Raw genomic sequence first — 14,831 nt, 5'->3', positions numbered from 1 at the left:
CTAAGTAAAACTGTGGTTTTATTCATCTTTATATCCTCTACTGAGCACAGCATGGAGCCCTGCAAACAGCAGGTTCTCAAGAAAGATTGACTAAGAAATAATAAAGTCATCCTTAATGAATGTGTACTATGAATAGAAAAATTGGGCTTCCAATTCTGATCTTAAGAATAAATATATTTTTAAAAATAAACAAGAGGCTATATTAGGACTGGATTACCTATATGATGTAAGGTACTTGCCTCTGCCTAATCTTATTAAGCCATATTAGGCCTTAATCTACTTCCTTCAACAACAAAGCTAGTTGTTTTGCTTTGTTATTAAGATTTGCAACAAAGTTTCTCTCCTTGGTAGTAAGACCAAGAGGGATTGTTTTAGGTTAGAGATGCCACTTTTGACCAATTAAGGCCAACTGTAGTTTCTAGTACTTCAGTGGCTAATTATCTTTGCATAAACTACCTTCAAAAGTAGATTTTCAGTTTTGCATCCCTAGTTCATTCATTTGGATTGAATTCAACAAGCATCCATTAAGTATATAGTATGTGCCTGGCACTGGGCTAGGCCCAGAGACAGAAAAACTACAACCAAAACAATTATTGCCCTTTAGGAACTTAGTTTCTACTGGGAAAAAAACAATAGGTACACACATCAGTAAATAAGACAATATCAACACAGAAAATACAAAGTAAGCTGGGTGGAAATGATGAGGAAGAGATGAGGAGGGAAAACATTGCAGGCATGGCAGATAGATTGAAGAAGAGCATGTGGTCCAGAGGTGGAACAGCAAATAGGCCAGTTTGGTGAGGACCTAGAGTTCATAAGGGAAGCAATGTGAAGTTAGTTTTAAAAAGTAGGTTGGAACCAGGTTATAAAGGGCTTTAAATGCCAATTAGGGGAGTTTGTATTTTATACTAGAGACAACATAAAACCAAAGCAGCTTATTAAGCAGAAAAGTCATATAGTCAGACATGTTTTGGAAATATCAGTTTGGTGGTTCTATGGAGGATGATTGGAGAGAGAACAGGCTAGAGGCAGAGACCCATTAGGAGGCTAAAATGGTCCAGGGCAAGAGGTAATGAGGGCCTGAACTAGAGAGATGTTGGCCATGTGAGTGGAGAGAAGGAGTTATATGGGAAAGATACTGTGTAGATAGAAAAGCCAAGACTTGGCAACTGATCAAATATGAGGGGTAAAAGAGAGAGAAGAACTCAGGAAGACTTGGGGGATTAGGAAAATTGTCCTATAAAGAATACTTTTATTTTAAGGAAGGTATTGTAAAAAATGTTAATAATAGAATATAAAAAATCTATAAAGCATAGGAATCATTGTGTCAACATATATGGATTCAGAACTAAGAAAACCTACCCGAGACCTGCAGGTAAAGAGAAAAAAGACAAAAGGGAAAAATCCAAGATTATACAGTATTGTAGTTAAATCTCTCCTTATTTTTACTCATTGATTACAACTTTGGGTCAAAGTTTATTTAATAATTGTCTTTAATTTTCTGTGCAGTTTAACTTATCATTTGATACACGGGACCTCTTAGTATCAAGCACTTATGAGGCCCTCCTGCATAGGCTAAGGTTCAGAAGCAAACATTGCCTTTAGAAAATGAGTGATGTACTTTAGCAAAGTTGCAGGCTATAAAATAAACCCACATAAATCATCGGCATTTCTGTATATTACCAACAAAGCCCAACAGCAAGAGATACAAAGAGAAATTTCATCATTGAAACTTAACTGTAGACATTATAGGAGTCTACCTCCTGAAACAAACCCAGGAACTCTATGAACACAATGACAAAACACTTTTCACACAAATAAAATCAGATCTAAATAATTGGAAAAACATCAGTTGCTCATGGGCAGGCTGAGCTAATATAATAAAAATGACAATTCTACCTAAGCTAATTTGCTTATTCAGTGCCATACCAAGCTAATAAAAATTATTTTATAGAGTTAGAAAAAATAGTAACAAGATTCATTTGGAAGAGCAAAAGGGAACTAATGAAGAAATGCAGGGGAAGGTGGCCTAGCAATTACAGATCTTAAATTGTATTATAAAGCAGGAGTCATCAAAACTGCTTGGTACTGGCTAAGAAACAGAGCGGTGAATCAGTGGAATAGGTTAAATATGCAAGACACAGTAGTCAATGACTACAGTAATCTATTATTTGATAAACCCAAAGACCCCAGCTTCTGGGATAAGAACCCACTCTTTGAAAAAAACTGCTGGGAAAACTGGAAAAGAGTATGACAGAAACTAGGCATAGACCCAAATCTCACACCATATACCAAAATAAAGTCAAAATGGGTTCATGACTTAGATATAAGGCTTAAAGTAAGTAAACTGGGAGAACAAGGAATAGTTTACCTATCAGATCTATGGAGAACAGAAGAATTCATGACCAAACAGGAGATAGAGAACATTATGAAAGCAAAATGGATAATTTTGATTACATTAAATTGAAAAGTTTTTGCACAAACAAAGCCAATGCAACTAAGATTAGAAGGAAGTAGAAAATTGGGAAAGAATTTTTACAACCAGTCTCTCTGATAAGGCCTCATTTCTAAAATATATAGAGAATTAAGACAAATTTATAAGAACAAGCCATTCCCCAATTGATAAATGGTCAAAGGGAACAGACAGTTCTCAGATGAAGAAATTAAAGCCATCTATAGTCATATGAAAAAATGCTCTAAATCGTTATTGACTAGAGAAATGCAAATCAAAACAACTCTGAGGTACCACATCACACCTATCAGATTGGCCAACATGACAAAACAGGAAAATGATAAATGTTGGAGAAGATGTGGGAAAATTGGAACACTAATGCATTGTTGGTGGAGTTGTGAAATGATCCAACAATTCTGAAGAGCAATTTGGAACTATGCCCAAAGAGCTATAAAAATGTGCATACCCTTTGACCCAGCAATAGCACTTCTAGGGCTATATCCCAAAGAGATCATTACAAATGGGAAAAGGACCCACATGTACAAAAATATTCATAGCCACTCTTTTTGTGGTGGCAAAGAATTGGAAATTGAGAGGATGCCCATCAATTGGGGAATGGCTGAGCAAGTTGTGGTATATGAATGTAATGGAATACTATTGCGCTATAAGAAATGATGAACAGGCTGACTTCACAAAAGACTCGTATGGTCTAATGCTGAGTGAAGTGAGCAGAGCCAAGAGAACATTGTACACAATAACAGCCATGTCGTGCAATGATTAATATTGATAAACAACCCTTCTCAGCAATACAAGGATCTAAGACATCTCCAGAGGCTTCATGATGGAAAATGCTATCCACAGTCAAAGAAAGAACTATGGAAGTTAAATTGCTATTTTTTTTCTCTTCTGTTGAGTTTTGTTCCCCTCTTTCTGATGGTTTCTCCTACTGGTTTTAATTTTTACTTATAACATCACTAATGTGAAAATATTTTTAATAGGAATGTAAATGTATAGCCTATATCAGATTGTTCACTGTCTGAGGGAGGGTGGTGGAGAGGAAGGGGGAGAAAAACTTTAAACTCAAAAGCATATGGGAAGTGATTATTGATAGATCAAAATAAATTAATAAAAAATTAAAAAAAAACAAGTGATGTGGAATTTTGCTATCACATGACTTTTTCATCTGTAATGTTCTTTGGCTTTCCTAAGTTACATTACAGTTTTACTAATGACAAATATAATGTCCAAAAATGATTTCATGACATATAATTCCCGAGGAAATTCTGCACAAAATATACATCAAGCCAACATTTATTAACAGGAACTCAATAGAAGCAAAAGTTAGAAAGTAAGTGTCAAAGTCAGAGTACAGTAACAATGCATTTGGGAGAAGCAAGTCCAGATCCTTATTTTTTTTTTTCTCTAGATCCATCCCCTTCCCAGTCTCTACCTCTACATCCTGACCTGTTACCTTGGTCTCCTGTCCTGGAGCCAACTCCCTATCCTTTTCCAAGAATCCTTCCAGTCTTGGACCTTCCCCTTCGATATTCCTAGGTTTGGGTTCCTTACCTTCTGAATCTTCAGATAGTCCTTCCTTTTTTCTTAGGAGATGAGTAGCCATGCGGTTTAAGGAAAATGAAAATGGACTTGGGTTCTAGTCTTAGCTCTACTACTCACTGACTCTGTGCCTTGGGCACAGATAAGTCTTTTCACCTATGAAAGGAGGGGGTTGGCCAAGATAATCTCGAAGGGTCTTTCTAGTTCTAATAGTCTATGAAATAATAGTACCTAAGTAGTCTTGAAGAATTTATTTGCTTTATAAAGTTGAGTAGATCACTAACAGAGCATATGCATAGGAACATGAAGGCTGTTTTTCAAAAGAAAAAAGGATTAAGTCAATTGTTTTTTGTCCTCTGTTGTTTTTTTGTCCACACCTGTGATTTAATTGATATAGGAACCACTTAGTAAGGAAGCCTCCTCTATTAGAGTAGACAGACACCTGCTCACACCTGCTCTGCAATTTAGAGTCTTGGATTCTGGAACCCTGAGAGTCAAAATTACTTGCCTGGGATCACATAGCCTATATATGCCAGAGGCAAAACTGAACTCAGCTCTTTCTCACTCCAGCCTTGGCTTTATATTCACAAAGGCACACTGCCTATCATGCAAAATTAAGTTGATAAAATAATTTTTTTTAAAAAAAGAAAAACAACCATTCCTAGCCTTTCAGGATAGCAGTACTGCTGACTTGACTTGCTGGTCTAGGAGAAAGAAAATGAACATAAAGGTCACTCCAAAGAAAATCATGATGGGGTGGAATTATCTGTAACCTATCTCACACTAAATCAAGGGAGAAATCTTTGATGAGATTATCCTACTTGAAGTCTATGCCAGTTATTCAACCTCCTATTATCTACATGCCCACCACAATTTGGCTGTGTTCTTGGCACTCTGGCTGACAAAATTCAAGTCAGCAAGTTGTTTTGCTTGTGAATGGGCTATAAAAGTTCATCTAGAAACAGAAAACAAAAGTTCCTGAGCTTTGATGTTTTGAAATTGATGTTTTGGAAACATTTTAAAGCATTCCTATGGAAATTGCATTTTCTTACTGTAAACTTTTGCTCCCAATTTTTTTCATCAAAAATAGAGTTCTTTGAGGGTAAGAAGATGAGAATTACAACAGACACACAAAACTTTAATTAAATTGTCAAGCTATACAATGTGAGGAATTTTGTAAGTTACTGCTGTCCTTTTTTAAGTGTGTAGTATCAGAGATAGCTCAGATTAAGTATTTCCCCACATACAGGACACATATATCATATGTATATGATATATGTGTACATATGTATATTTATATGTAACTATATATACACACACATACTATATATATATATATACACACACACACACACACACACACACACACACACACATATACACATACATATTTGTTGTTGTTGTTTGGATGTCTTCCAATTGTGTCTGACTCTTCATTATCCCATTTGGGATTTTCTTGGCAAAGATGCTGGAATACTTTGCCATTTCCTTTTCCAGATCATTTTACAGATGAGAAAACTGAGACAAATAGGGTTAAGTGATTTGTCCAGGGTCACACAGTTAGTTTCTGAAGATGGAATTGAACTCAGGAAGAGGGGTCTTCCTGACTCCAGGCCCAGCACTTTATCCACTGAACCACCAAGCTGCCATGTATATATCCATTAAAAATGCACATAAACTGCCAATAACCGATAATAATATCCAACCTCTCTCCTCTATGCCCACATATATTTACCAAAAGCAGGGAATCCCTCTGCCAAAATCTATGTTCAGGCATTCAGACCTTTGCTCTTTCTATTATGCCACCCTAGCCCCTCCACAGATAATGGTAGCAAAGGAAACAGTTTCCATGGAAGCTATTTAAATGTGAATCATTGGGCTGCAGGCTTTTAAACAAAACTGACCAAAAAACCACCATGGTCTCTCTGGCTCAGAGACAAACAGAAAATGTCAGAACATAATGGCTCAGGCTTGGACAAACCACATTAAGTCTAACCTTTCTCCTCTAAGGAACATATATTAATGAGAGAATCAAAGAATCTTAGCTTAGCCAGTTGACACTAACCCCTGAGTCAAGTCAGGTAAGATGCACCTCACGTTACACAATAAACTTGTACATGGAAAAACTATGCCTAAATAAAATCTGGGTAACTGAATCAAATTTGAAGCCACTGAGGTTTCTGTAAATCATAGACAACTTAATTAAAATGATTCCTTTCGAATAAGGCTCATTCATTTGTTGTATTTGTATCCCTAGAGCCTGACCCAGTGCCTGGCACATAATAGGTTTTTACTAAATACTTGCTGATTGACTGAGGTGAGTCATTTCCTTTTAAATTACCTTTTTCCTATGGGGAGCAGGTTGATGTAGTGGAGGCAGTACTGAACTGGTACTCAGAAGACCAGGGTTTTGGTACTTCTTTTCTGACAGTAAGTAATTGTTCTTGGACCAGTTCATTGATCTAAAGTAATCTCTGACTTTTCTCTATCCCTGACCTCACATCCTGTATATAAGGTCATGTATTTCAAATTTCTCTTGAACCCATCCCCCGTCTATTCCTACTGTAGGAAGCCAAGTAGAGTCACTCATTACCACCCACCTGGACTACTGTAATAACTTCCCCACCTTCAATTTCTCTTCTCTCTATTCCAGATTTTGTATACATAGCTAATAGCTAGCATTTTTTAAAGTGCCTTAAGGTCTGCAAAGCACTTTACAAATATTACCTCATTTTACCCAGAACACAGTCCTGGGAGGTAGGTGCTATTATTATCTCCATTTTATGGCTGAGGAAATGTAGGCAGAGTGAAATGACTTGCCCAGGGTCATGCTACTAGTAAGTGTGACAGGATTTGAACTCAGGACTTCCTGAGCCCTCTATCCACTGTGGCACCTAACTGCCTCTACCATTGATGAAGAGTTTTAAGGTTCGCTGAGTACTTTACCTCTTACCTCATTCTATCTTCACAACTGTAAAGTAGTAGTTACTATCCACTTTACAATGAAGAAAATGAGACTGGGAGAGGTTATGCCTTGCTCAGGGTCACACAACCAATTAAGTATCTGAGGCAGGATTTGAACCCAGGTCTTTTTGACTGCAAGTCCAGTACTCTATCCACTATGCCACTTAGCTGCTCATATGCTATCCAGGTCTAGTTATGTCACTCCTCTTCTCAAAAGGCTTCAGTGGCTCCTGCGGCTTCCCAAGCAAAGTTAAAACTCTTCTTTCCTGATGCTCAAAAACTTCCACAGCCTGGGATTACATTGTCTAGTTAGATTTATCTTATATTGTTTGACAACTTCCTAATGTGTTTATCCTATAATTTTGGGTATTATATCTACCTATGTTTGTGTGTTATCCTCCATTTAAACTGCGAGACGTATTTTATCAAAATTCTTTATCTTCCGTAGAACTTAGTATGATTCTCAGCACAGTAGAGTTTTAATAAATACTGATAGTGGTTATTTATGATTTTTGTTAATTAATTCTGAAATTATTTACCAATATAAATAGTTTCTATTTATAACTTTTTTTTTGTATCATCAGTTTGGCCTTGAGAATCCTGAAGAATGGGGTACTGTACATATCATATTCCAATAGCCAGGGTCATTGGAAAAGTTAAGGCTGCAGAGGAATGGAGCCAACTTCCCAGAGTTGTTTGTTTGAAATCTTGAACTGTTTATGTCACACATGAAGCCAGAGGTCACATCCCCAGATTTTTTTCCTATATCTCTTGGTTAAGGGATATTTCAGATATAACTGCCTTCTCACAAAGGTCCTTCTACCCTCATTGTTTTTGACAAGGCCATAAACCTTTTACTGACGGATTAGATAAAAAATTAACTAGTAGGAAACATGGGAAAACCTATATGAATACCTAATGCAAAGTAAGCAACATAAATATCGACTGCATTAATGTAAAAGGGAAGAACAATAATAATAAAAAAAAAACCCTCACAACTTAGTGTAATTACAGTGATTAAGCTTGGTCCAAAAGTGAGAAAATGTGCCTCTCTCCCTCTTTTGTAGGGGCAGGGGACAAGGAATAGAGAGCCCTCTATATATTACCAGCCTTTATCGATGTATTGGTTAGTTTTTCTGAATTTCTTTTTTTTTCCACCTCCCTTTTCTCATTCTTAGGGGGTTAACCTCTCTTGGTAAGAGAGGAAAGGAGGATGTATTTGGAAATGCAGATGATAAGAAAACATATATACATTTTAAAAAATTATCCTTTGGATACAATAAAGAAAACCATCTATGTCCATAGTACCTACCATAAATAAGGCATTTTCAAATCTGTATGTGTGTAAACGGGCAGCTGGACAGAGTGCCTGGCCTAGCGTCAAGAAGACCCCTCTTCCTGAGTTCAAATCTGGCCTCAGACACTTACTAGCTGTGTTACCCTGGGCAAATCACTTAACCCTATTTGTCTCAGTTTCATCATATGTAAAATTAGCTGGAGAAGGAAATGGCAAACCACTGAATCCAAACTTCACAGAACAATTCCTTTTATGAAGGGGTTTTGTTCTATGAAGTTTGAATTCAGTCAAAAGGCTGCACTTGAGGACCTAGAGGGCCACATGTGGCCCCGAGGCTGCAGGTTCCTCAAACATGTACTAGACCCTCACTCTATGATTTGGGGCTGTTTCCATACCTCCGTATAACTTTCTCTACACAGAAGGATTGAGTTAAAGGAAGGGTAAAAGGGCTTTTTTTTTAAATTGCATCCAAAGAGGTGTAATGTTATTGCGTCACTTTTTTTGTAGGTTTGAATCCATCCTTACAATTTTTAGTGAACCTAAAGCATCCCTGAGATGGTACTTTTGTCCATTCTCTTTGAAATGTAGTGTGGTATAGTGTGCGGAGTTCTGGACATGGAACAAGGAGACCTAGGTTTAAGTCATGGTCCTGCTATTCAGTCACTGACCTTGAACAAATTACTTTACTTCTCTGGTCGTCAGTTTTCTAATCTGCAAAAAGAGGGGATGAACTAAATGATCCATCCCATCTATCTCTAAGCTTCAAGCATTCTCTTACTCCCCTTTCTTTTCTTCTCTCCCTTTAGGAAGATACTGAGGCAAGGGAGAAGTGGAGCTAAGTCTTCAGTATTTGTAAGGACAGGTAACTATCCCAATTCTGCTACCTCTACCACTGCTACACTTCCTCTTTTTTCTTTTTCCTTCCTTCCTTCCTTCCTTCCTTCCTTCCTTCCTTCCTTCCTTCCTTCCTTCCTTCCTTCCTTCCTTCCTTCCTTCCTTCCTTCCTTCCTTCCTTCCTTCCTCCCCCCGCACACCTACTATATGCGCATAGAAAAAATTCCTACCATTTCCAACATATCAGATTCCTCCACTTCCAGCATCTCACCAGATTTCTCCATTCATTTGGCTATAATCCTAGGTAAGGGGGGAAATATGATGGAAGTTAAAGAAAGACCTTTTCTACTCTATGCTTAGAGCGCACACGTGACTTGGCATAAAGAATGTATCAGGCCCAGTGCCAGTAGTTGAAAATAACAGTGAATCTTAGAGGCCTCAGAGTATTTTTATTTTTCCTTTCAATTCACTATTCATCTTTCTATATTTTTCCAATTTTATTAATGACTTTGAGGTATATTTTCAATGTCAGATTATAACTAAAAGACATTATGTTGAAATTTAGTTCTGAGCCTTTGATAAAGGAGAAAAGTTAGTAATATTATCAATAAAGAAAATGAAGATCATTTATGACAGCATGAAAAATGCAGATGATGAAACAAGATAGAATTATCGGTATAGTGGGTGAAAGGTAAAAAGATGAAATTTGTACTTGACATGAAAAAAGAGTGGGAGGGAAGGAAGGGAGAGAGGGAAAAAAGAGGAGGATAGAAAAAAGAAAGGAAATAAAGGACGATGTGGAAATGAAAGAAATTCAAGTCAGAAAGAAAGAAAACTATTGCAAATGGGAGAAATATCAACAGAAGCTTTATGATTATTAAGCTTTTTTTTAATAAATTACCTCATATAATAACAATCTTATGATATGGGTAGAATTAATTATTCTGAATGTAATTAATATTATAATATTAATATTATATATCAATATTATATAATTACTAATAATAATTATTATTATTAATAATAATTAATAGGAATATAATTAATTGTGAGGACTGCCCTCATTTTATAGATGAAACTGAGGTCTATAGTCACCACAGTTAATAATCATCAGATCTGGAACTTGAATAATCTGACTGCAAATCCAGTGTTTCTTCCACTATACCACACTGCTGAACAGGAAAGAAAACCTGAAGAGTTAAAAGGAAAAAAATAGCCACTATATTTAGTATTCTGAATTATAGCAATGAGTAAGAAAACAGAGTTTTTAAAAGATGTTGTCAAGTGAAAATAAGAGAATATTTAGCAAAAACCTGGGTAGAAGAGAAAAGAGGGGAAGGAGTCAGATTTCAGACATTGTAGACAGAAGAGCTGGTGGAATTACTAACATCGATAGGAAACAGAGAGAACACAGTCTGAAAGATGAGTAGCTTTCTTTCTGTTGCTTGATGTGGCAATGAGGCACTCAAAAGAATACAAATGATTAAAAAGAAAGGGCAATCTTTATTTATTTATTTACTTTTTGACAGGGAAGTTTTCATTTATTTATTTATTTTTTGGCAGGGAAGTTTTTAAATCAAACAGTGACAATGGATAGAACATGTCTTAAGATCTCTGAACTACAGAAAGTGGTCAATATAAGAAAGTAATCAGAGACTAAGCTCTGGGGGCCTTCCATCAAAACCAGAAACATGAAGAGTAAGCGAAGAAAGAATATATAAGAAAGGACAACTAAAGATTTTAAAAATAACATACACTTAGTGATTTCTAAAAATTTCCACTAAAGAATTTATTTATAGGTACTAAGATCTTAGAATGGCTAGGAGACAAAGACCTTGCATAAGTTAGAGAAAGGAAAAATACAAATGTGTAATTTGTAAACTTTGGGAAAGCAGTAGTGTTGGATAGCCTCCTCCTAGTACACTAGGCAAATTTCCATGATGGTAGGCTTCCAAGGGTAGACCACTACTGCTTCCTCCTCCCCTCCCTTGTTCCCTACTTAAAAGTGTGAAAGTACAGATTATTCCGCAGACCAACAAGCAGAAGTCTGGGAGCCCCGTGGGTGAGTCTAACCACAAACAATGATTATTTATGATCTGTATATACATTATTTAATGTGATTGGTGCTAATAAATTTTAAATAACTACCTGAAGCATGAAGATAGTAGTCCTGAATCATAAATGTGGAAAGGAATTGGAAAGGTCATCTATCTATTCTACTCTCCTCCTTACTCAGGGCTCCTTAAACCCTCCTAGAGAAAAATGACTTTTGGTTACCTTTCTACTTCTAGTGATCAGCTCAGCAGCAGATTTTGAAGATTCCAGGTGAGTGCACTATAATGATTAACAAATAGCACATCCAGACCACGGGTTTAGTATGCACAATCCAAATAGATTTACAAATGGAACTCTTGGGAGGAGAATTATCTCAAAATAACTGACAAAGAGAGATGATACATTTCCTTTTCCTTCCAGTTCATCTTAGACATAAATATGAGTGTTACAAGGTTTCACGTAATTGACACCCAGAAACTTCATTACCATTGTGATCTTTTTAAAGAGCTTTCTTTTGAAAAGCATCAATATCAAGGACATTTACACCTTTTGCTACAACTTGAAAAACTATCACTGTAACAACAGAGAAGAGGTCTATAAGTATCCTCTCCCTTGATTTTAGTTCCCAAATGATATCCCTTCAATTAAGGAAAAACTCTCACTCTATCCACCTCAGAACAAAAGCTTGAGCCCCAAGTAAATCAGCCAAATCTGATTCCCAAGAAGGCTTTGCCTTCCAGGATTGAAAGCTACATATAGTGTAGTCATCCAGGAAGAGGACAGCATAAAATGCAGGGACAATCTCATGTACTAGTAGAACAGATGGTTGGTTTCCTGTAAACTATGAATGATATGTTTCAAAACATAAACCTCATCTGATCTACCTTTAGACTACCATCTAACAATGGGTTAGATAAGCAAGGTGGAAGCATTGTCTCTATAAAGTCCCAGTTAATATGCACTGGTGGTTATATGACACATGGACCACTATCCTTCTGCAGTAGGAAGAGTAGATGATTTGGAGTCAGAGGAATTGGGTTAGAATTCTGTTTTCACCATTTACTATCTATGTCACTTTATCTCTGAGTCTGGATTTCCTTAGCTGTTGAAATGACAAGAAGGGGAACTGGACTAGATGATCTTTAAAATCCTTTCCAACTCTAAATTTATGATTCTATAACTGACTCCCACATTACCATGAATAATTTTGTCATTCTATCAAGTTAACACCTGTTCCCTGAGAGGATATAGGACTGGTAAGTTTGGGTGTGGGATAGGAGAGGGATAGGAACACTGACAAGTCCTAGATGGCCTGGGAATAACTAAGGAGGCCAAGACTCAATATAAAATATAGGGCCTAATGGAAAATTCAAACCCTGTGTGTCTTGGAAGAAGGAGAACCAGAAAACAACTTATCCAGGATTTTGCTTACTGCCAGTTCTGATTGCATGGTACAACATGTTTTCTCCCTTTGAAGCTTCAGGGCCACGTTTAAATGCAAAGGCTCTTAAGCCATCCATTCCCTTCTCTGGGGACAAAGACTGACTGACATTCAGCAAAGAATTTTTATAAACTGAAAGGTGAGGACAACTTCTTGGAAAGAAGACACCATATATATCACAGAGGCTGTGTACTAAAGGGCACATAATGACTAAATCATACAGATAGAAACAGAACAATCTCAAACAGAATTAAAATGGCTTCACTTCTACAACGCTTTAAGGTCTACCAAGTTTCTTCCTTGGAACCATTTCTTGAGGTATAGATTATTTTTTTCTATTTTACAGACAAGGAAACTGAGGCACAGAATAAGGTAATTTATCCAAAAATCATAGGCTATTAATTTGAAAGAGGAGGCTTTGAACTAGGGTCTTGTGAAACCCAAGACCAGCACTTTCTTCTACTACAGACAACCCATGCCCAAATTCAGTAGTTTCATGAGACAAGGTCACCACAGAAGGAAAATGAAGTGTGAAAAGAAAGAGGGAGGTGGAGAAGACACAGTTCCCATACTAAAAAGGTCTTGGGGGGGGGCGCATAGACTAATCCCGTGGCCATAATTGGAAGCAAGTGCACTCCTGTGAGTCTGGGGGGGTGGGGTGGGGAGACAGACGGACGGACAGACAGACAGATAGACAGGCTCTTGGTAGGTGATTAACCTAATGCCGTGGGTGTGGGTCTACAACGTCTGGGGGTGGTGGGAGGGTGGACATGCTATTTCTCCACTTGCCCCGAAGAGCTGGGCAGGACAGAATCGTCCACGAAGCGTTCGCTGGCAGCGGTCACCAGCTCGGACCAGGAGCGTGTCCTCGGCGCGGTGTTCCAGGGCTGTGACTGCGTGGGGCCGTGCACTGTGGCCAGACTGCCTCCTGCTCGACGGGCACGTTACTGTCCTCACACCCCCCCAGCGTGAGGTTCGCGTGCGGACCCCCAGTCACCCGGCAGGGCAGGGCTGGCCGGGTCCGCGGGGTCAGTGAGGCAGGCGGCTGCAGCCCCGGCCCCTTCCCGCCTGGGGGTGTGCGCGCGCGCAAGTAAGAGACCCCTCCAGGTGTGGCGAGAGCGGGGGAGGGGTCTCCGTCGCCGCCGACGCCCCCTCTGCCCCCAGGTCGGCCTGGGTCCCTGCCCCGGCGCTTCCTCGAGCACTCACCATGTCTGGCCGCGTCTCTGGAGCTCGGGGCCGGAGGAGCGAAGCGATGCGCTGTCCAGGGTATCCAGCCTCCCTCTGCCCTGCGCGCGGCATGCGCGCCCTCTATAAGGTTTTACACACGCGCGCGCACACACCCGTCCCAGAGCACGCCCAGGCACACACACTCACACGCCACGCCGCTCGTCTTGGCCTTGCCCCCGCCCCCCACCCCCCCCTCCTCCCTTTCGCGCCTGCCTCCCTCCTCTCCCGCCTCTCTCCCTCCCTCCCTCGCCCTCGCGGCCCCGAGGCTCCCAAGGCTTCCCCTCACACTCGCACTCCGCTCCTGCCGCGCCCTCTAGGGAAGGGAAGCCAGCACTGCAGGCAACCGGGAGGAGGTGGAGGGAGGGAGGGAAGCGAGGGAGGGAGGAGTAAGAGGAGGGGGCGGGGCCAAGGAAGAGGAGACGCCTGCTCGCCCTCCTGCCAGCCCTTTACTCTCTGACCAACACCTTCAGTTACACCTTACCTTACCCTTTTTGCGGCCGTCGCCTTCCTTGCCACTGGAGGTCTCGGGTGCCCCGCCTCCGCCCTCTCCTGGACGGGCGGAGATTCGCAGCCAAGGCTGCTCCACCACGGGTCCGCTGCTCAAAGATCTCTCTGAACCTACCCCTAAAGAGAAAAGACAGTGGTTGGTTGGGAAGCGTGGAGAGGGAGCAAGAGAAAATAGGTCTGTGTCGAAGGTGAAGCGATTGGCTTGCTCCCCCCCCGCCAAAAAAAAAGCAAAGTGGTCGGGGAAGGGTCCCTCTTCCATAAAATTGCTCTGGTTTGGGTGTTTTCGTTTTGCTGATTTGTTGGGGGTGGGAGTGGGATTTCTGTGCTTAGTGGAGCGCAAAAGCAACAGTCTGAGATGCACCCAAAAGCATGACATTTGTTCTGCATCCTAAATCCAGCCAAAAACAAACCTGACACCTGTTTAATCGCAAGCCCAGTGCCGGACAGTTGAATTGACAAATCATACCTCCCTACCCTAGAGGTTACTCATGGCTTAA

General features: G+C 39.7%; 1 protein-coding gene across 1 annotated transcript in view; it reads right to left on the bottom strand.

Annotated features, from left to right (window-relative positions):
• The window catches only part of ELOVL2 (ELOVL fatty acid elongase 2), an 89,556-nt gene extending 75,601 nt beyond the window's left edge, over window positions 1-13,955 (bottom strand). The window contains exon 1 of the mRNA XM_020963043.2: window positions 13,807-13,955. Within this exon, the coding sequence (XP_020818702.1) occupies window positions 13,807-13,899 (93 nt within the window). The 5' untranslated portion in view covers window positions 13,900-13,955. The remainder of the gene's footprint in view (window positions 1-13,806) is intronic.
• Between the last annotated feature and the right edge of the window lie 876 nt (window positions 13,956-14,831).

This window comes from Phascolarctos cinereus, unplaced genomic scaffold (genome assembly GCF_003287225.1).
Source record: "Phascolarctos cinereus isolate Bilbo 61053 unplaced genomic scaffold, phaCin_HiC Scaffold_4;HRSCAF=312, whole genome shotgun sequence".
NCBI classification, from domain to species: domain Eukaryota; kingdom Metazoa; phylum Chordata; class Mammalia; order Diprotodontia; family Phascolarctidae; genus Phascolarctos; species Phascolarctos cinereus.
This window is presented reverse-complemented; position numbering and strand designations above follow the sequence as displayed.